Source organism: Herpailurus yagouaroundi, unplaced genomic scaffold, assembly GCF_014898765.1.
Source record: "Herpailurus yagouaroundi ecotype Mexico unplaced genomic scaffold, PumYag 184, whole genome shotgun sequence".
Classification (NCBI taxonomy): domain Eukaryota; kingdom Metazoa; phylum Chordata; class Mammalia; order Carnivora; family Felidae; genus Herpailurus; species Herpailurus yagouaroundi.
In genome coordinates, this window is record NW_024412415.1 from 37,461,011 (window position 1) to 37,484,450 (window position 23,440).

At 36.5% G+C, this 23,440-nt stretch overlaps 1 protein-coding gene across 8 annotated transcripts in view; it reads left to right on the forward strand.

Moving 5' to 3' along the window:
* Nucleotides 1–23,440, forward strand: part of NEO1 (neogenin 1) — a 242,602-nt gene that overhangs the window by 112,222 nt on the left and 106,940 nt on the right. For all 8 annotated transcript variants that reach the window (XM_040493211.1, XM_040493210.1, XM_040493204.1 and 5 more), the window contains exons 6-7: nt 19,208–19,362; nt 21,183–21,303. In XM_040493211.1, coding sequence (XP_040349145.1) covers nt 19,208–19,362; nt 21,183–21,303 — 276 coding nt within the window. The remainder of the gene's footprint in view (nt 1–19,207; nt 19,363–21,182; nt 21,304–23,440) is intronic.

Sequence of the window (23,440 nt, forward strand, 5' to 3'; positions counted from 1 at the left end):
TGAAATTAAATCTGTTCTGCATTTTCCCCAATCCCCATTGTAATGATAATGAGCACTTTATTGGTCTTTTTGTCCAGAGAAATTTCTGAAGGTGAGATCATGTCAGTGCTCTTCAGACTTTTTGGAGGTGGGAGGATGGAGGGAACTCAAGGAAGATTTACTTTCTAAGCAAGAAACTTAAAATAGGTAAACATGGAACTTCTCTAATGGAAGCTAAATAGGAAGGGGATAGTCTCCACCCCACATCTCCTCCATTCTTTGTGTTAGTATTTTTCTTGTCCGTGATTACAAATACAGCGTTTCAATGACTATCTTAAAAGTAATATCAAAGTGGGCGCCTGGGTGGGTCAGTCAGTTAAGCATCTGACTTCAGCTCAGGTCATGATCTTGCAGTCCATGGGTTCGAGCCCCATGTCATGCTCTGTGCTGACAGCTCAGTCTGGAGCCTGCTTTGGATTCTGTGTCTCCACTCTCTGCCCCTCCCTCGCTTGCGCTCTGTCTCCCTCTCTCTCAAAAATAAATAAACATTTTTTTAAAAAGTATTATCAGGGGCACCTGGGTGGCGCAGTCGGTTAAGCGTCCAACTTCAGCCAGGTCACGATCTCGCGGTCCGTGAGTTCGAGCCCCGCATCAGGCTCTGGGCTGATGGCTCAGAGCCTGGAGCCTGTTTCCGATTCTGTGTCTCCCTCTCTCTCTGCCCCTCCCCCGTTCATGCTGTGTCTCTCTCTGTCCCAAAAATAAATAAACGTTGAAAAAAAACAAATTTAAAAATAAAAAAAAAAGTATCATCAAAGATATTTTTCAAGCAATATTTATTCAGTACTTCAAGTTAGGCATAGGGCAGAATCTAGTGTTACTGGAGATAGAATGGCAAATGGGTTGCAGTCTTCATCCTCAAGGGTACAATAGGTGACACAGTGAAGTCATTAGGCATTTCTAGCCCAGGGTGATAAAAGCTGCGATATTATGTGTCAGCTTTGTCTCTGACACTCATTCTTGTCTAGTTGATTTCAGTGATTCTTGCTCAGAAAGTAGAAGAAAAAACATGACACTAGTTTTGTCATCTAATCTAATCATCAAGATGAATTCTTGATGTCACATTGTGAATCAGAAATGGACAATCAGTCCAGACTTTATTTAAGCATTGTTTTTTGTTTTGTTTTGTTTTGTTTGTTATTTTCAACAACATGGATGGGGCTTCAGGGTATTTTGCTAAGTGGAATAAGTCAGAGAAAGACAAATACCGTATGATCTCATTGATACATGGAATCTAAAAAAAACAAGACAAAACAAAACAAACCATCAACAACAGAAAAACCTGAATTCATAGATACAGAGAATATCTAGATTGGTAGTTGTCAGAGGTGGGGTGTGTGTGTTTGTGAAATGGGTGAAGGTCATTGGTACTTGTTTATGTGAGGCTTCTTTCACCAAGCATAACATTTAAAATTCTTTCACATTGTTGCATGCAGTAGGAGTCTGTGTCTTTTTGTTGACAAGGAGTATTCCTGTTGTGGCTGATCTTTCCCCAGAGTGGTTGTACCAATTAATATTCCTGCCAACAGTGTATGTGAGTTCTCTTTGCTCCACATCTTAGCCAGCAGTCTTTTTAATTGTAGTCATCCTGGTGGATGTGAAATGGTATCTCTCTCGCTTTAATTTGCATTTCCCTGATGATTAATGATGTTGAGTACTTTACCATCTGCTTGGTGGTCATTTTTGTATCTTCCTTTGTGAAATTTCTAAGTTTTTTAGAGTATTGATTTTGTATGTAGGTGATGCATCTTATTTATTGGTACCTGAAAGATGTGGGAAATAGAAAAGTTAAAATATTTTTTTAAATTTTTTCTTATTTAAAAAAAATTTTTTAATGTTTATTTTTGAGAGAGAGAGACCGAGCAGAGCATGAGCAGGGGAGGGGCAGAGAGAGAGGAAGGCACAGGATCTGAAGCAGGCTCCAGGCTCTGAGCTGTCAGCACAGAGCCCAATACGGGGCTCGAACCCATGACCTGCGAGATCATGACCTGAGCTGAAGTCGGATACTTAACTGACTGAGCCACCCAGGTGCCCCCTAAAATATTTAACAATATTAATTTCAGGTCTTTGCTTTATATGTCTTTAGAAATAGTTGAATTTTAGCTATCACTACTACTTCTATTATTTTTGGATTTGGAATTTTTCTCAGTATAGCTGTTTGAATTTCTCTGGAAGAAGCAAAAGAATAATGTCAAATGTGCTATGAAATATCTGTAAATTCCAATTCAATTCCAATTGTGTTTGCCTCTGTAAACTGCTATTTCATAATACCTGTACCTTGAGTAAATAATTAAATTGGCCTAGTATATTAGTCTTCATCTAATTATAAGTATTTTTAAAAAACCTAATTATCAAACCTAATCCTCATATTAGCAGAGGTAAAATACCATTTCCCCAAAACCCTTGAGAATTTTTTTTAAGTGTATTTATTTATTTTGAGAGAGAGAGAGAGAGAAGAGGAGAGAAGAGACAAGAAGAGAAGAGAGAAAGGGGGAGAGAGAGAGAGAGAGAGAGAGAGAGAGAGAGAGAGAGAGAGAAAATGAATCCCAAGCAGACTCCTCACTGTCAGTGCGAAGTCCGACCTGGGGCTCGAACTCACGAACTGTGAGATCATGACCCAAGCCAAAATCAAGATTTAGAAGCTCAACTGACTGAGCCACCTGCGTGCCCCAGAGAATTTTTTATTTCTATACTTGTGAAGTAAATTATTTGTGAAGCATTGACCTTGAGCTCTAGATTAAAGGGAACTGTAGAACATACACTACATCACACTAGTGTGTTCAAGTGAGAAAGTAGTAATAGCAAGTACATTGGCCAGAGCTCTTATCGTCTGCCCTTCTCAGGGGATCATAAGGACTAATTTCCAGTGATTGTGTAACAGAATTATACCTATCAATGCATTTTACATTTTGAGGCTCTAAAGGGATTTAATAGATAAAGCACATGTTATCATATTTGACTCATAGCTGATGCTCCACAAAATTTAGTTTCCTTTTCACTTATAAAACCCTAGAGGGGGTATTGTTAACTAATCTACTGATTGATAAAGCTTCCATAAGTCCCCAAATTACATTTTCCTCTTAAACCTTTTTCTTGGGATACTGAAAATAGTTGCTGCTGAATTTTTTAAAAAATTGTAACAGGACAGTGGAATTCTGAGACATTTTTATGTGCCAAGAAATTTTATCATATTAGAAATATCAAGCACCTTTTATTTTATTCATAAAATATAATCTATACTTTATAACATTTACATTGTATGAGTATACCTGGCAAATTCCTTAAATGCCTTTTGTATTAGCAGAGTTTTCACATGCATATGTCTTTTTTCCTTTCAAGGAAAAGTAATTTCCCTAAAGTCACAAAATGCACTTGAAGACAAAGCTAGCAGTAAAAGCCTGGAACTTCTTATTCCTAGTGCGTTCTCTTCAAGCAGCGTATACTACTTCATGAGGGTCTTTATTCTCTCCCAGTGCTTTTTAAACATTTTTAACTACTACAAATAGTAAGAAATACATTTTATGCCACAATTCAATATATATATTGGATCCTACACCTTTCTATTGATCTATATCTATTATGTAGACAGGTTATAGATATAGGTAAATACAGATATATCTGTCTCTGAAGCAAACATTTTACGAAACAGTACCTACTCACACTATGTAAGATGCACTGTTTTCTGTTCACCCCATCCTCTCTTCCTGTTCCGTGTTTTTAAACATTGGTGTCACGAAACATCAAAGGAATGGTCAGCTAACAAAGTAGTAGAGGGCGAGTCCACTCTGATGGGAAGGAGGCTTGTGTCACTGACATTGTGGAGAATTGCTGGCACATGGTGGTAATAAAAAGCAGACCAACTTTAACTTTACGTTGGTTTGATTATTGTTTTTAACCTCTACAGACTGTCCTTTCTCAGTTTCTGCACCAGAGTTGACTATGCCCACTGGACTGCCCTAGGTACACCAGTGGGTCAACGGTTTGAAAAACAGATATTCTGCTTTGTACTAAACTGCCGAAGCTTGTGATTTACTGAACTTCTACAAGAACTAAAATGCTTATTTTCAGCTGCTGTGTAGAATTTTCAAATAAATATATTCTAATTTGCATATGGACAAAGGAAGCAAAGATTTTTCTAAGCTAGGCCAATTTGGAGAATTTTCGTGAGTAGTAAAGAATGAAAAATATGCCAGTAGCAGTTTGATAAATCAGGAACATGTTTAGGAACAAGCTTTTTGGGGTGCCTGGGTGGCGCAGTCGGTTAAGCGTCCGACTTCAGCCAGGTCACGATCTCGCGGTCCGTGAGTTCCAGCCCCGCGTCGGGCTCTGTGCTGACAGCTCGGAGCCTGGAGCCTGTTTCCAATTCTGTGTCTCCCTCTCTCTCTGCCCCTCCCCCGTTCATGCTGTGTCTGTCTCTGTCCCAAAAATAAATAAACGTTGAAAAAAAAAAATTAAAAAAAAAAAAAAAAGAACAAGCTTTTCATCTTTGGAGATGAGGAATTAGTTCACAATACGCTTAATGATCATTTACTGGGTTTGATTGGATTATTCTTCAGCAAACTGTATTCACTCATTCAAGGTTTCTGTAATGAGATTATAAAATTATTTCTCCAGAATGTAAATTGATATTACAATAAATCCATGTTTCTTAAAATATGAAATGATACCATTAATTCTGATTTTGGCATGTTTTTATTGGGTATCATGGTCATATCTTTCTGTGTCAGGACACACAAATGTACATTGTATATAGTGGTTTACAGCAGTCAGTAAACTTTTCTTAAAGGACTGGATAATAAGTGTTTTAGTCTCATGCACCTTTTGGTCCCTGTCACAAGTACTCATTTTGCCATTGTAGTAGAAAAACAGCTGTAGACTCTACCTAAACTAATGAGCATGACTGTATTCCAGTAAAACTTTATTTGTAAAAAGGGAACATACTTTGCTGACCCCTGCGATAACAGTATTCCAGTGTTTGCATGTGTTTATCCAGGTTTTTAATAAATATTTAGGTGGCTTCTAGTGTTTTGCTGTGGTAAATTACACTGCTATAAACGTACATATCCACTTGTACACTTTATCTTTTTATGATTATTCCTAGGACTATTATTGCTAAAATAAAAGGTATTCATGTTTTAAATATTGATACATCTTGCCAGGTTGCCATTCAGAAAGGTGGTATCACTTTGTTTACTCCCTAGTAGTGGATTTTTAATTCAGAAGAGATTTGACATCTTTCAGATTTTTTTTTGACTTTTTATTTTCTTTAATTGTCCATTCTTAATGGACAGTGTTTGGATTATCTTTTATTGACTTGTAGAATTTTTTAATGTATTCTGAATACCAATTCTTTGACATATGAATTACAAATAATTTATTCAAATATTTCACCTGTATTTTTTTAACAGCTGCATTGAAATATAATTGACATCAATGTACTGCATACATTTACAGTGTACAGTTTGATAAATTTTAGGTGTACATGCATGAAACAATGACCAAGATCTAGATAATTAACTTATTCATTACTCCCCAAATTTTCTGATGCCTCTTGGCACTCCCACCTGCCCTTCACACACCCCTTATCTCTAAGTAACCAGTAATCTACTTTCTGTCTTTATAGATTAGTTTATATTTTCTGGAGTTTCACATACATGGAATAGCATAGCATACACTCTGTTTTTGTCTTATTTCTTTCAGCATACTTATTTGAAAGCAGCCATGTGATTGTGTCAGTGGTTTGTTCCTTTTTTTGCTGAGTAGTATTCTAATGTATGAATATACCATAATTGTTTATTCATTTTGATGGACATATGAGTTGTTTCCAATTTTTAGCAACTTAAAACTGCTATGAACATTACTGTAATTTGTCTTTTAATTTTAAAGTGTATTTTATCATACAGAGAATTTTTATTTCTTTGTAGTCAACTATGTTGGAATTTTTCCTTTTGGAATTGTATCTTGCTCCCCCTTATTCAAAAACATTCTTTCCCATTTTCTTCTATTGCTTTGTAGTTTATTTTTACTTTTTGATTTTTGATCCATCTGGAGTTTTTCTTTTGTTTTGGTGGTTTTTGTGGGGATTTTTTTGCTATATGGTAATATTTCCCCAAATGGATTACCTGTTGCCCCACCACTGTTCTTGCTCCCCCCCCCCAAGTTATTTGAAATATCACACTTTATAATCCAGATTTCCAAATTGTGTAGGTCTTATTTCTAGACTCTGTTTTATTGATAAATTTGTCTATTCCTACATCAATACTGTACTGTCTCAGTTATTGTTTAGATATTTTGTTAAGAGGATCCCCTCTCATTGTTATTCACAAAAAAATTATTTTTCTCAACATTTTTTCATCTAGATGTACTGTGGAATCAGCTTGTCAAATATTCTTAAAATTTTTCTTGGGATATTGAATGGCATTTTATTGTAGATTGACTTTAAAAGAGTTATGGGGGGCGTCTGGGTGGCTCAGTTGGTTAAGCGTCCGACTTCGGGTCATGATCTCACGGTCCGTGGGTTCGAGCCCTGCGTCGGGCTCTGGGCTGACAGCTCAGAGCCTGGAGCCTGCTTCCGATTCTGTGTCTCCCTCTCTCTCTGCCCCTCCCCTGTTCATGCTCTGTCTCTCTCTGTCTCAAAAATAAATAAACGTTAAAAAATTTAAAAAAAAAATAAAAATAAAAGAGTTATGGTTGACCTTTTGACACAAGCATGTCTGCCTAGCCAGGTGTATGCATGTCTCTCCACTTTTATTTTTTTTAACTCAACGTTTTTAATAGGTAAGGTAGATAGAAGATACAAAATGATATATAATGAAATATTACCTAGTGTCCTACTCCCTTTACAGAAGCAACCACTACTATTAATTTCTTTTGTATCCTTCCAGAGATATTCTGTGCCTATTCAAGGGAATATGTTTGTAGAAGTAGCATTAAATGTAACAAGCAGATCTAGCTTCTATGGGGCCTGGAGTGAAAACTAAGGCCTTCTGGAAGAAAATAAGTATCAAATTAGGTGCAAAATGAGTATTTACGATGAGAAAAGAAACCACGACAAATACTTTTTTAAAAGAACTGATAAAAGTACAAACAAGGCAAAAATCCAGAAAAACAACACTTCTTTTTTACTGTCTTCTGTACACTTACATAGTATTTGTTTTGCCTGTATTTTATTTGATTGTCTCCTCTTATAACAGTGATTTTTTTCAAGTCATTCTCTGTGAGAACAAAAAGTTCATTTGGTCTTTTTCCTCCAGTGTTTAGAATTTGGCCATGTGATAGGACTCTGCACCTTTGTGTCTCAGCTATTTAATTATTTTTGTAGCATGAATTAGTTTTTAATTTACCTTTTCTTGGTTGTATAAGAATATGAGTGACATTGAAAAGCTTGTTAATCATTTTTTTTTGTTAGCTTACAAAAATTTATTTCTCTATTCGCTTTTCAGTTTATTTGGTTTTTGTTTTTCTTTTTTAAATTATGTAAGTAACAGGGGTGCCTGGGTGGCTTAGTCGGTTAAGCGTCCAACTTTGGCTCAGGTCATGATCTCAAGGTTCATGAGTTTGAGCCCCACGTCGGGCTCTGTGCTGACAGCTCAGAGCCTGCAGCCTGCATTGGATTCTGTGTCTCCCTCTCTTTCTGCCCCTCCCCTACTTACACTCTCTCTCTCTCAAAAATAAATAAACATTAAAAAAATTAAATTATATAAGTAGTATAATGTTATTAAAGGATCAAACTGTATCCACAAAGTAAATCTTCTGCATTTCTCCTTTCCCATCCCCACCCTGTTTCTCAGAGGTAACCTTTGCCATTAGTTTAGTATATATATACTTATGGATGTTTTTAGAAAGCGTTTGTGTACATGTACATCTAGAAATATATTGGGTTTTTTTGTTAACAAATAGGATCATACCATGTGTGTTGCTCTGCAAATTGCTTTTTGACTTTTTAAGCTTTAGTTTTTTCATGTTTGTACATATAAGACTGTATCAGTATATAAATTCTTGAAAGCAGTGCTTATCAAACTTTTAATGTGCATGCAAATCACCTAAAGATCTTGTTAAAATGCCAATACTGATTCAGACAGAGGTTTTAGAGTAGGGTACAGAGGCTGTGTTTCTTTTTCTTTTTTTTTTTTTTTTAATTTTTAACATTTATTTAATTTTGAGACAGAGACAGAACATGAACAGGGGAGGGTTAGAGAGAGAGGGAGACACAAAATCCAAAGCAGGCTCTAGGCTCTGAGCTGTTGGCACAGAGCCTGACACGGGGCTCGAACTCACGGACCATGAGATCATGACCTGAGCCGAAGTCAGATGCTCAACCGACTGAGCCACCCCAGCGCCCCTGGAGGCTGTGTTTCTAATAAACTCCCAAATGATGCCAATGCTGATGTTCCCTATACTTTGAGTAGGAAGACTGTAATATACTTTAACTAGATGTGCCATAGTTTAATTATCATCCACTTGATTACATTATTGTCCTGCCCTCCCCCCAAATAGTACAGCAATGCACATTGAAATTTCTCCATGAGAGGGATTTTCTTGAATGTTCTAAATAGACAGTCATTGCCATGGTGTACTGGGGAGAGGGGAGTGGCAGGGAGAGATTTTTCCAACCCCACCCCTATATTTATATTTCTTTTCTTTTTCTTATTTCATTACATTATTAGAACTTCCAGGAGCGTGTTGAATAGTCTCATTGATAGTGATTCTCTGACAGGAGTATAAAGCTGATACAGCCATTGGTAATATGTATAAAGTCTTTAAATAGGAAAACACCATGACCTAGTTATTCCTTTTAGGAATCTAGTCTTTTGAAACTCTTTGACATGTGTGCAAAGATCTGCGTATAAGGATGTGTATTAAAGCATTACTGGTAAAATAAATTATGGTGTAGTCAGACTGTGGACCACTGTGCTGCTGTCAAAAAAGAGATGGTCGTATAAACTGATAAGTGAGAGAAACCCAGGTTGCCAAAGAGTATTTATTGGCTGATCCATTCTATATTTTAAAGTGTCTGTGTGTGTGTGTGTGTGTGTGTGTGTGTGTGTGTGTGTGTGTGTGAGAGAGAGAGAGAGAGAGAGAGAGAGAGAGAGAGAGAGGGAGAGAGGGAGGGCGGGCGGGCGATGTGTTTGGAATACATAGAAAAAAGTTTGGGAAGCTTACCCACCAAAAATAGTGTTTATCTCTGGGGAAGATATGATAATTGACAGGTAGTTTGGGGCTTGGTATAGAGAAGGATTTTTTGTTTTCTGTTCTCTGTTTCTTTCTTTTTTTTTTTTTTTTTGTATTGTTTACTCCTTCTATATTGACTACTTATTCAGCTTTTAAAATTAGAAAATGAGGAAAGTAGAGAGAAGGAGAAAAGAAAACAAAGACATCTCAGCAGATAGAACTAGCTGAAAGAATAGGGAGAAGGGGGGGAGCAGACAAATCCAAACCGGTAGTCAGTAAAATTTTCTTAAATAGTCTATGAACCTAGAAAAAGTCAAATGGTTCAAAAACATATATGGTGCAATAAAATAGCACCTCACACCAATTAGGATGGCTACTCTCAAAACAAAACAAAACAAAACAAAACAGAAAATAACAAGTATAGGCCAGGATGTGGAGAAACTGATTGGAACTCTTCTCTACGATTAATGGGAATGTGTAGCCATTGTCAAGAACAGTATGGTGGTTCCTCAATAAATTAAAAATAGAATTACCATATGATCCATCAGTTCCACTTTTGGATATATATTCAAAAAGAATTGAAAGCACGGTCTCCCGGGTTAACTGTACATTCATGTTCGTAGCAGCAAACATGATAGCTAAAATGTTAGAAGCAACCCAGTTGTTGCAGATGAGTGGACAAGCAAAACATGATATGTACATACAATGGAATGTTATTCAGCCTTGTGAAGGAGGGAAGTTCTGACGCATGCTTTGTGACATGGATGCACGTTGACAGGATGCTAAGACAAAATATGATTCAATTCATGTGAAGTGCTTACAGTAGTCAGAAGCAGAGAGACAGAAAGTAGAAGGGTGGTTGCCAGTGGCTGGTAGGGAGAGAAGGAAAGGGGTGTTACTGTTTAATGGGTATAGAGTTCCAGTTTTCACAAGATGAAAAGAGTTCTGGAGATGGATTATGCCGATGGTTGCCCAGCAGTGTAAGTGTGCTTAATACCACTGAACTGTATACTTAAAAATGGTTTAGATTGGGGGCACCTGGGTGGCTCCGTCGGTTGAGAGTCCGACTTCGGCTCAGGTCATGATCTCGCAGTTGACAAGTTCGAGCCCTGCATCGGGCTCTGTGCTGACAGCTCGGAGCCTGGAGCCTGCTTCAGATTCTGTGTCTCCCTCTCTCTCTGCCTCTCCCCCACTCATGCTCTGTCTCTGTCTCAAAAATAAAGATAAACATTAAAAAAAAATTTTTTTTAACTTTAAAATGGTTTAGATTGTACATTTTCTGTAATGTGTATTTTACCACAGTTTTAAAAATCAAGGGGAAGAGTATATGGCAACAAGTCACTGTCCATCTTTCTTCATTTGCCAGTTTCCCAGTTATCCTCTTGAGAGGTAACCACTGGACGAATTTTTTTGTATTCTTCACTGCATCGGTAGTTATATCTCTCTCTATTTGAACTCCCATCTATATAACACTTATTAAGCATGTCTTTATTGTCATTCTCCTTGACAGCATCCTTTAAAATGTTTTTTTAACTCAGTAGTTGCTTATTGAATATTTGTTTGATGAGTGAGCAAATGAATGAATTCAATGGTTCCAACAGGCACAAAAATTGGGGAGCTCTCTGTCTATATAAATTGTGATAATGTATGTAGTTATCTCCTTGAGTGACTGACCCCTAACACAGGGTTCTCACACTTTACCATGGTTGAGAGTAATTTCAGAGAGCTTGTTAAAATGTGGATTTTGTGGCCTCGTCTTTTGCAGTTCTCAAGTATGTGGTAGTGTGAGGCCAACACTCAGTATTTTTCTCAGGCCCAATACAGAACTTTGTGTAACTCTTCAAATAGTCTGTGGATCTCACTTGGAGAAACCTTATCCTAAGTTATTTGTATGCTGCTACAAGGCTGAAAGCAGAGAACTGACAAATTGAGTACAGCTATTAAGGGAGCATTTCTATCTAATGTACTTATAGTGCCAGGCGAAAGTAATCAACCTTGAGGCCCTTGTACCTTCTTTGTTGGGGTGTGGTACACAGCTGATGTTCATCATGGCAATATTGTGACACCATGCAAAGATTAAGTATGTCCCAGTCTTATGAAGGAAGGGGAGCTTATGTTTGGTAAAGATTTTTGAGAATTCTTAAAAAATAATTACTTGTAGAGCACAGTTTCTCAAGTTTAAGACGTATAAGGACCGTAAGACCCAAAGTTTGAGTAACATTGCATTGGGATTGAATTCTGCCATTACAGAGCCAACTGGTAAACATGAATGTGAATGCTGAAATAACATGCTTATTAAATTTTTACATTATCATAAACATTTAAAATTCATGCAGAAAATTCACAGATAGCAAAGAATAAATTTATGAACTCTTGTTGGAGAAACAATGGTATGAAACATTGAATCTGTGAAAAACTTGAGAATCCTTGAGAAAAATTCTTATCTGAACATCTTCTGCTGATTAATGGAAGTTTTAGAATTCAAATAACCATTCATGCTGACAAATAGACACTGAGCGTCTGTTTGGGTTTTCAATGGTAAATAGGGCAGTGATAGCAAGATAGCCAATGGTAAATAGGTCTGCTGGGTTTTCAATGGTAAATAGGGCAGTGATAGCCAAGAATTGGGGGAGAAGTGGATCACGAAATGTTTTTAGTTAAGATCCTAAGGACAACTGAGTACCTGTTGGATAACTTGAGGGGGAGAATTAAGGAAATGTGATGAAACTGGAGGCGTGGGGAAGGAAGGAGACAAAATTTCAAGGTCATATGGCAACTTTGTCACAATGTTGCTCCATAGTTATAATTTCCTCCTGGAGAGTAAGGAAAACCTATTCACTTTTTTTGGAAGGAGAGGCTTTCTTGAGAAATGTTGGAGAGCTCTAATGTATTTTTGCTTTGTTAGTTGAGACAGTACTTAAAGCAGACTTGTTGATTAGATTGCCAAATGACATCCTCAAGGAATTTAAGCCTGTTAAAATGCTTGGGTTTTATTTGTTGGGGTTTTTTGTTGTTGTTGTTGTTTTTAAGGACTTACATGTAATTTTGTGAATAATTGAAAAGAAGCTTAAGAACAGCAAGTGTGCAGTTTAAGTAAAATGGACAGAATTGATTTATTTCTCTACTTAAAGAGCTTTTTAGGAATTCCAATGCTTAAACCTTTAAAATGCAACAATAGATATTCCAACAATTCAGAGGTAATGTAAATGAAAACTGTTATAATCTTCCAAATAAGAGCATAATAAAGTAACCTTGAAACATTGCTGTTGGCCCTACATTGTTTTCTGTTTGAATTGAGTGGTAATTTCCAACGTTGCAAAACAGTGATGGAATTAAGTGATGTTTCCAGCAAAAGAATTTTGCAAGTATAATATGTTTTAGTATTAAATTCTACTTGTGCATTTAGCAATTAAAATTATTCTTGTAATGATGATGGCATTAGACGGGATAGGGAGCTGTCAAAGAGAATTTGAAGCTTAATTATCTCTTTGGTAACAAAATGCATAATCTTCCATTACGACGCTTATTTTCTTATGGTAATTGACTCATTTGCTCTCTGGTTATCAATTTAACTTCCCAACCACAAACATCTGCTCTTACATTGTGTTTAATTGGTGTGAATACTATCTACAGAGAAGTTAAAATCCAGAGCACATTTTAAAGGCTATATTTTGTAATTCATGAAAAGGAAAAAGTAAATGATGAATTGAACATTGTGATAATTTTTTTTCTAATAGTCTTTGAAAGTCTGTTTACTAAAAATGCATGCTAAAATCATATTAATTGGGATTTTTTGAAGAGGATTTTGCTGTGTTTTCCAGAATTACTTGCTCTGCCTTACGGGGAGTCTCAGTCCTTGAGACTCAAGAAATACATCATTTCCTCAGAAACATGATGCCTTAGTAGTTAAGATTGCAGGCTTTAAAGGCAGACAAAGATTGTTCAGTGTGTTACTGATGAGGTTTTGGGGTGACGATGGGGTGGTCCAGAGCTGACGGCCAAGAATTCTTGAAGACGTCTTTGATGCAAAAAGGTGATTTTATTAAAGCACCGGGACAGGACCTGTGGGCAAAAGGAGCTGCATTGTGGTTGTGAAGAATGGCTGGTTTTATACTGTGGAGTTGGGGAGGTAAAGGCATATGGGAGGCCTCCAGAGGGACTTTGACATGCTAAAGAGGACTCTTAAAATTGAGGCATTGCTATTATCAAGCTGGTTGTTTCCCCCCTAGTAAGGCATTAACATTGTGACGGCAGAGGATTCCTGGAGAAATGTTATACTCTGTATTTGCCTCAAGTATTTGTCAATGGGCTGCAGGTTATAAGGGAATTAAATTTTACCTGCTGTTTCCTTCTTGCCTGTGTTCCCTACGTCACTATGGAAGGGTGATGTTAGAGTTCCAGGAAACTGAGTCTACAGTTTCTGGAGATCAGGTTATTGATAAGATTGCCTTTTTCTTGTAATTTACTAAGATATTTGCAAACTGATGGAGACTCCTGTCCTGTATGACTGTGATCTCTATCAGTTGGCCGTTTGTTTTGTTTCCTTTCCTTTGTTCTTGGGCAACAAGGAGTGCCTGAGGAATATCACACGTATCCCACCGTGGGGGAAGGGGGTGGTCTGCTAGCTTGTACTTTGTCCTTAGCCACTCCCTCATTGCTATTTAATCTAAAGAAGAGAGGTGGGGACAAATTGTGTGTGTTTGCTTATAAGTTTTAAAATGGGAGGCTGAACCTTAAAAAAATTTTTTTAATGGCTACTATAGGGGAAGAGAGAGAACAGGGTGGAGAAAGCAGGGGTAGAAGCAAGACTTGTTTGAGTATACCTTCCTTTTGTAGATTTACGAAGTAATTTCAGAAAGGGGAAAGTAGAATGAAACAAATGACTCCAAATGTGTATCTAGTTGGTAGTGTAGCCACACAGAAAGTTACAATTCCAAGTAAAAGTTATTACAGGGGTGCCTGGGTGGCTCAGTTTAGGTCATGACCTCACAGGTTTGTGGGATTGAGCCCCAAGTGGAGTTCTACACTGGCAGCATGGAGACCACTTGGGATTCATTCTCTCTCTTTCTCTCAAATAAACATTTAAAAAAAAGAAAGTTATTATTACAAATAAATGTAAAATGCCAATTGGACCATATATATCTAATGGGATATATGCTGAGGACAAAAAAGACTACAAAAATCTTGAGCTGCTTTCTGGTATTATATTGTTGGTGAAAACATTGGTATCATTATTCTGAGCCTACTGAGTGTAAGATAAAACATATGAGTTGGTGTCAGTGAGAATGGATTTTTAGTATGAGAGAAAAGAAATACAGATGTGAAATTATTATGATCTAGTTAAAACCTATGGTTTTGAATTTAATTGGAGAACAGAATGAAATCATGATCAATTTTATATATAAAAAGTATATAATTGCTAGTTTTGTCCACAAATAGGGCCTAAAACTGTGACCAGAAAATACCAAAGACCACTAGGATCATGTCAAAAAGGACTCAGGAACTTTCAGTGGACTCAGGCTTCCAGTAGTCAGAAAGGGGGATAGTTTGTGAATCAAAAGAATAATGACTTGCATGGATTGAAACAAATCAAATTTATTTTAATCCATGAAATCATAAGAGTACTTTTTAAAAAACCCTTCAGTGATTCCCTTCAGTTGGGAGAATATTAGAGAGCCAGACCATTATTTTGAAAAATTGATAAGGGAAGAAATCAAACATTTATCCTGCTCTTTCTTTGAGAGGTATATTTAAGGATAACCAAATAATTGATGAGGGTTTTTTTTTTTTTATAGAAGGAATGACAGAATAAGAATATTGTTATTTCACAGTATATAAGACTGCTAACATCACAAAAAGAGAGATGGTCACACGTTATGAACTCTCCTGATGGAAGGACGGTGGCACTACTTATGAAATAGACTTGAAAAAATAAGGAGGAGCCTAACTCCAGTCAAGCATCTACATTTAACTGCTAAATGCAGGACGAATGTGTTTAAATACCACCATGGCATGCAGTCAGCAAAAGACAGACTGCAAGAAACTTTATAGAGCAGATGATTTCTACAGCAAATTAATTGCAAACAAAGATAGGAGATAAAGAGGAAACATGTAGGTTAAAAGAAATGTAAGCAACAGATTAATACCAATGAATGTACCTTGTTTGTCCAATTCAAATAAATCATTTTTTTAAATGTAGGCCAGTTAGTAAAATTAACTAATTGATGGCTAATTGATGATATTGAGAAATTATTGTAGATACCAACCTGATGATGGTATTATAGTTTTGTTTGGAAATGGGAATTCTTGTTTTATAGAGGAATTTACTTAAATACTTATATATATTAAAGTGATACCCGGGATTTGCTTTCAGAGTAACCTGGGGAAAGACATGGGGTAGGGTTAGGATATAGATGATGAAATACACTGGCCATGAGTTGATAATTGTGGAAGCTATATGACAGTACATGGGGTTTATTATTACTTTCTCTAAAGTAAAAAGTTAGAACATAGGGTTTAAAGTCAGACTGCTTAGGTTCAAAATCCAGATCTGTCACTGACTAAGCCTTGTGACCTGATGGAGCTACTTAGCCTCTCGGTGTGTTAGTATCCTTGTCTATAAAATGGACCTAAATAGTAGGGTTGTGGGAAATAATGATAAGAAGTGAAAGTACTCGTGAATGTTAGCTATTATCATACATCAGATATATAAACCAAAATCATGATGTTGCAGTTGGTTAGAGACCTTGGTGTATTTAGGAATAGTCCAGTTGAGTTCCTTATTTAGTATAGGAGCAGACTGAAACCCATGGCCAACAAAATGTCTACTGGTAAAACCAGAACTCATGTGTAAATCTCTTGACTTCAGTCATTGCAGTGTCTTTACAGTAAATCATTATTGAATAATATTCAAATAAGCTTAAACATCTGATCTTAAATAGGGAACACTCAGGATTGAAAATATTTTTTTCCTGCATCTAAAATATTTTTTTCTTTAAAAAATTAAAAAAAAATTTTTTTTCTTTAAAAGTTATTTTTTCCTGCATCTAAAATTTATTGCACTAAAATGAAAACTCTGGGTTGTTCTTGTTTGTATGTTTTCTTTGAGAAAGACCAGATAAACTTGACCAAAGGTGAGTCTAAATTCATCTGGAATTAAAAACAAAACAAAACAAAAAACTAACAATATGAGGAAAGTTTTGAGGAAATAAATATTTTAAAATATTGTGTAGTTACAGCCATTAAGTTTTTGGTTCTAGTGCAGGAATAGACAGATCAGGGAAACCACATAGTATCCAGAAATAACTGCCCCTCAAGAATACATAGGATTTTAATATTAAAACGATTTTGGGGTGCCTAGGTGGCTTAGTCATTTGAGTGTCAAACTCTTGATTTCAGCTTCGGTCATGATCTCAGGTTTGTGAGATTGAGCCCCACATCGGGCTCTGTGCTGCCAGCATGGAGCCTGCTTGGGATTCTCTCTCCCTTTCTCTCTACCCCTCCCCTGCTCGTTCTCTCTCTCTCTCTCTCTCTCTCTTTCTCTCTCTCTCTCTATCTATCTCAAAACAATTTTTTTTTTAAAGTTTAAAACCAAAAAACGATTTCAAATCATGTAATGTTATTGGGATTACTGAGGTTGCCATTTAGAAAAATGTAAAGCTGGATACTTGGTGATGTCCAGATTGTTTCCCAGACATACTAGAAGAAATTGCAAGTGAATATTTTTATAGTATGGAGGCAGGGAAAACCTTTGGAGCAAGAATAACAAAATATAGATGCCAAAAAAGGGAGAACTGATAAATTTTACCACATACAAATTGAAAATTTTGGTAGAACAACAGGTGCCTTAAGTTAAAAGACAAAAGAAAAAATTGGGAAGAAATATTGGCAGCGTGTATGAGACTTACATTAGTGTATTAGCCCGGGTCCAGTCAGGGGCCAAAAGTCACACCAGGAATTTGAACAAAGAAATATTAATATAAAGAATTATTAACTAGTAAAAATGTTTTAACTACTAAAAAGGACAAAGGACTCTAAGGAATACTGAAGGAGCAGGTACTACCTCTAGAGCAAAAGGAACGAACAAACTTGGAAAAGGGCATCCCAGTCTAAGGTTGCAATTCAGACCTCAGGGAGGGTATAATTGCTGCCAGAGAACACAGCCATGGGCCAAGCTGGTCCACAGGAGATCTTCTAGATTCCACAGACCTGAGCTTGTGTGTGGAAAGTTACCTGCTGGGGTACCATGGGTCTGACTGATGATGAGCAGGAAGTTGCTTCTTAAGATCATGTGTTCTTTCCATCCTTGGCTCCTACCAGTTTCTGGGGTTCTACCTACTTGCTCTACTCTACTCTTACTCTTCATTAACCCTGGATTTGTTCCCAGGACCTGCCCCAGTCTAGCCCTCTAGCCAGTGGAGTAGGCAAGAAAATGAAAAAAAAGACCAAAGCAGATTGGAAGAGAAGAAATAAAACTGTCTCTATTGACAGACAACATGATTGTTTATGTAGATAATCCCCCAATTGTCTATAAAAAGCTACTAGAACTAATGAGTGAGTTCAGTAGGAGCATAGGATAAAAAGTTATATACGTAAATCATATTAGTGAACAATTGGAAACTAAATAAAAAATTAAGTATGAAAAAAGTAGCACCAGAATCCTTAGGGAAATACCTAAAAAAAGTATGAACAAGATTTGTATATTGAAAACTAGGAAACAATGATGAGAGAAACCATAGAACTAAATAAATGGAGAGGTAAACCAAATTCAGGGAAAGGAAGACTCAGTATAGTTAAGATGTCAAATTGCCACAAATTTAACAATCCCAATCAAAATCCCAGCAGGCTAAGCACATTGTAGCTCAACCATTAAAAACAAAAACAAAAGCAAACCCTTGCTGTTGTCATGGTTGCTCATTTGGTAGAACTACCCTACAGTGGAACTTGCTGCTTTCGGATACAGGGAGGCTTATCATTTGAAATTTTGAAATAGGGATTAATGAGACCCCTTGTCAAGGATGTTGTATAGGAAATTACAACGTTAGGTTGGAGGTTGACTAAATGATCTATTCTTATCCTTCTAATTCAGTCTTCCTGTGTTATTTTTAAGTCAGTGATTTACAACTTTAGGGCAGGGAGAGAGAGATACTGGAATGTTCAGACTTTTTCTGCCAAAGGTCCTGCTACTCTTTCTCCCACCCTTGAAAACTATATCATGCAATGAGGGATGTTACTAATGAGGGATGTTACATGAGTGAACTACTTAAGGCCTCTAATATGACATTTGTATTCCCTTTTTGTTTTTTTGGTGTTTGTTGGTGGTGGTGGTGTTACTTACTCAGCTGACTGACAAGAAAAATAATGTTAGTTTTCTCAGTTTTTTAAAAAGTTTGGTTATGGTTCTTCCGAAATGGTATAAACATTAGGGAACTAGTCTTTTAATACTCATTTTTAGGGGCGCCTGGGTGGCGCAGTCGGTTAAGCGTCCGACTTCAGCCAGGTCACGATCTCGCACTCCGTGAGTTTGAGCCCCGCGTCGGGCTCTGGGCTGATGGCTCAGAGCCTGGAGCCTGTTTCAGATTCTGTGTCTCCCTCTCTCTCTGCCCCTCCCCCGTTCATGCTCTGTCTCTCTCTGTCCCAAAAATAAATAAACGTTGAAAAAAAAATTAAAAAAAAATACTCATTTTTAGACAGTTTAGAATATTCATATCAATTTCTTCAATATAGTCCACTAAATATATATTTATCAACAAGGAATCTCAGAAATTATCTTTATAATTATCCTTCCAGTTAATTGTACCAAAATACAATTTGTAAAGATATGTATGGAGTTCCAACAAATGTTTTGAATATATGTTACATGCTTTTATAAAACTATGTGAAAGCCTCAAATAATAAGTAAAAATCCTGTGAATTCTATGATTTAAAAAAATTATTTGAAATGTTAATAGCTAGCTATATTTATTTTTATTAATATCCTAATTTCCTTTCTATTTTAAAGTCCAACCAGAATTCTTGAAACAGCCGACGAATATATATGCTCATGAGTCCATGGATATTGTATTCGAATGTGAAGTGACTGGGAAACCGACTCCAACTGTGAAGTGGGTCAAGAATGGAGATGTGGTTATCCCAAGTGATTACTTTAAGATTGTAGTAAGTATTTTTCAGAGGACGCTTATCTCTGAAACCTTTACATGTCTTTATTTTCTTTTAATTTTTTTAATGTTTGTTTATTTTTGAAAGAGAGAGAGAGAGAGAGAGAGAGACAGAACTTGACTGGGGAAGGAGAGAGAGAGGGAGTGACAGAATCTGAAGCAGGCTCCAGGCTCTGAGCTGTCAGCACAGAGCCCGACATGGGGCCTGAACTCATGAATCGCAAGATCATGACCTGAGCTGAGTCGGACGCTTAACCAACTGAGTCACTCAGGCGCCCCTTTGCGTGTCTTTAAATGCAGTCACTAAGAGATCTGTTGTCTTCCACATGCCAGTTTATGTACCACAGATGAAGATAGAAAAATATTACAAAACGTAATCTCTTCACTGGCTGATAAGAAAGCTGAGCCTAGACATGTTTTGATAGTTTTTATGGGATCGCATAGCATGTCAGTAGTTGAAGTAAGCCTAAGATCCAGATCTGATCAGCAGTCTAGTATTTCTACTCAGACATGCTAGCACTTTTTTTTTTTTTTTTTTTTTTAATTTTTTTTCAACGTTTATTTATTTTTGGGACAGAGAGAAACAGAGCATGAACAGGGGAGGGGCAGAGAGAGAGGGAGACACAGAATCGGAAACAGGCTCCAGGCTCTGAGCCATCAGCCCAGAGCCCGACGCGGGGCTCGAACTCACGGACCGTGAGATCATGACCTGGCTGAAGTCGGACGCTTAACCGACTGCGCCACCCAGGCGCCCCTTGCTAGCACTTTTAAAGACAGCTGTCACTATTTTCTTGGTAATGATTATCCTGTGTGTGCACCTGCTCTCTTCATATCTCTATTCAAAGAGCAGCATCTGTCCTTCATATATACTGATTCTAGGCCCTTCAAAATAAGTATGACCCAGGGTTGTGACAATAGATAAAAAAAAAATCCTTAAGAATTAAATAGCATTAAATTTATTTAAGAATACCGAGCCATTAATTGTTTTTTGTTTTTTTATATAGGGTTAAATGCTTAGTAAATATTGTCTACTGTTATCATTATTTTAATCCTAGTAATAGAAATATCTAGGTTTTGGTAATAAGGATTCATATCTTAAGGTACATATGTGACATTCATAGAAATAATAAGAAATAATTATGGTTGTTAATGATATAATAATGTCTTATTATAAATTTCTCTCATTAGTGATTCATTCTTAGTAAGAATATAGTTTCTATTTTGAAGTGCATAATCTTGTATGTTACAAAAAGTAATTCACAAGTGTTTAATTAAAAAGCAGTGTGTTACAGCTAAATTGGCATTTTTTTTACTCTTTTATCATTTTCACAGTATTCTTAAAAATCTTAAAACCATATTAATAACAACAGTATTTGACATTTATATTACTTTATAATTTAAGGGAAGCCGTATACATGTGGCCTCACTTAATTTATCGTGGTCTAATCTGTTACAACTAATGATATTAGAGATAATTTTAAGAAAGTGCCTTGAATTCATAAATTCAGACTTCTGCTGTGGTCACGTGGTATTGTATGTCAGGTATTTTTCCGGACAAAGATGTAGGTTTTCAAACATTGTAGGTATTACTTTCCATAAGGATTAAGTTCTTAATTGGTTAGTTACAGTGTTTCCTGTTCTAGGCAGTTAAATCAGTACCTTGTCAATAAAATTCAGTTAATAGGTACATAGATATTTTGATAGCTGAATCATACAATTTTACTTGTTCTTCCTCCCCAGAAAGAGCATCCTCTTGAGATTTTCAACTAATGTTCATCAGTTGAATCATAACATTTTGCTTATGTTTTTCTTTCTCAGAAGGAACATAATCTTCAAGTTTTGGGTCTGGTGAAATCAGATGAAGGGTTCTACCAATGCATTGCTGAGAATGATGTTGGAAATGTACAAGCTGGAGCCCAACTGATAATCCTTGAACATGGTAAGAGGGGCTGAAATAGTAAAATGAAAGAGGCTGACTGTGTCGAGGAACTAGTACCTGTCACAGTACCTATTACTCTGGGATACCCCATGATTAATATCCTGTTTGTAAAGGCCAGTATATGGCATAGCTAAGAGGAAGAGAAAGCAGTCTAAATAATTTCTGTTGCTTAAAATGGCCTAGAAACACAACTTTGGAGAATGTTGAAAAGGAAAACTGTAAAATTACAGACTTACATGAATGTTCTTCACATTTCAGTTATTTTAATTTTACAAATATATTTCTGCTCTATTAAAATAGAAAAACTTTACTTGAGGTAATGTTTATTTTACATTAAATTTTTCCAAAATAAAAATAACTTGCCTTTTCTGATTATCATGCACAAAAATTGCTTATTATAAGATCAGACAACATTGAAAAGTAAAAAGGGGGAAAAAAACCCCTACTCTATATCAGTCAAAGTCGATGGGGAAACCACACAATAATTTGAACAGATGATCATTAATACACAGAACTATGAACTATGATGGGATTAAAGTAACAAAGGGTTGGCTAGCAAGAAGTAAAGAGAACTCTAGTGAATATAAGAATGGCAGATATAAAGAGCAGCCACAACCTGTAGGTCTGAGAGAGAGTGTTCAACCCCTCAGGACTAAAATCCAGACCGTGTTGGAGAGAGTGTGGCCATGTCTCACTGGACAACAGAGTAATTGCTGTGCTATTATGCTGTCAAACCCTGCTCAAAACCCAGTATCTAGTGTGCTAGAGAAGACCAGTCACAAGGGGGTGTCTCCTTGAAGGCTTTCTGCTACAAAACCACCTGAGGGGTTGGAGTGTTGGGAGAAGCACCCTATACTAATAAAATTTAAAACATATGTCCGCTGCAGAGGAAAGGTAGATAAACGGGCCAGCTTCATTTTTGCAGAGCAGGCAATAAAGTATGACTTCGGAGTTGAGAGGCAATAAATTGGTAATGGCACATGCCCCATATCGTGCCTTCTAGGAGTACTACATATGAGCATGCACAGATGTGTATGTGGTTGAATAACACATTTGCTTAGAACAGCATGCTGTGGACGTCTTCTCATGTCAGTAAACACATAGATCTATGTCAACATTTTCCACTGTTGAACAGTATATATGCACTTTGTTTTGTATAAGTGATTCCCTATTAATATTTAAATTGTTTCTTATGTTTTACCATTATGAACAGTGCTGTGCTGAGCTTCTTTACATGATTATTTTCTCACACTAAATTACTAGAAGTTGAATTGTTGGATAACAGTTCTGTGTCAAATTGATAAGGATACCTGTTGGATGTATTGTTTGTTTTAGCAAGGAGCATTTTTCATTTTGTGCAGTTCTCAAGAGTACATGGAGAAGATAAAGCTTTTGACATGTAATCTGGTATCTGAGTCAAATTAAGTTCAGGTTCCAGTGTGGCCTCAGCCACGTAGCCTCGTTGGGAAAGCTAAGTGGCAAAGATGGCGCCTACCCCGGCTTTTCACTAAAATAGCATATAGGATTTTTACATGCTCTTTGTCGAAAATGTATTTAAGAGTACTGTTACAAAAAGGAATAAACTATTAGAACTGTTCTTTTTCTTCCTGTATCTGTTTGTGACTATACCTTTCCCTATTTATTGAAAATGATTTAGTAGAAACTTCTTACTTTTCCATCTTGGCAAAGTGCCTGAGTATGATTACCAAACCAGGCACGAAGGTAGATAGGCTTGTTTCTTTTTATCAGCGGCAGTGGTTTCCCTTGGTAAAATTTGTGAGTCTCTTGGGGTGATTTACGTGGAACTAAAATAAAGAGATTTCAGTATATTTGTGTTTGAGATCACCATTACAGATTTAATAGTAAAGATGATTGGCTTTGCTAGGAGGTCCCTAAGCTAAACCTAATTGGGTTTTCCTCTGAAAATGGGTGGCATGATCATTATAGTTGCAGTGTGTGTTTTTTTCCTTTTTGAGACAACATTTCAAAACCAGACAACATTTCCAGGCTGGCAAAATTTTTTAGTAGCCTTGTCAGGGATGAATTAAGAATGCATGGATTATAAGGAAGGAAGTGGCATGTTATTAATTTTGCTTTTTTAATTTGCAAGATAAATATGTGGAAAAGCTAAAAAGAG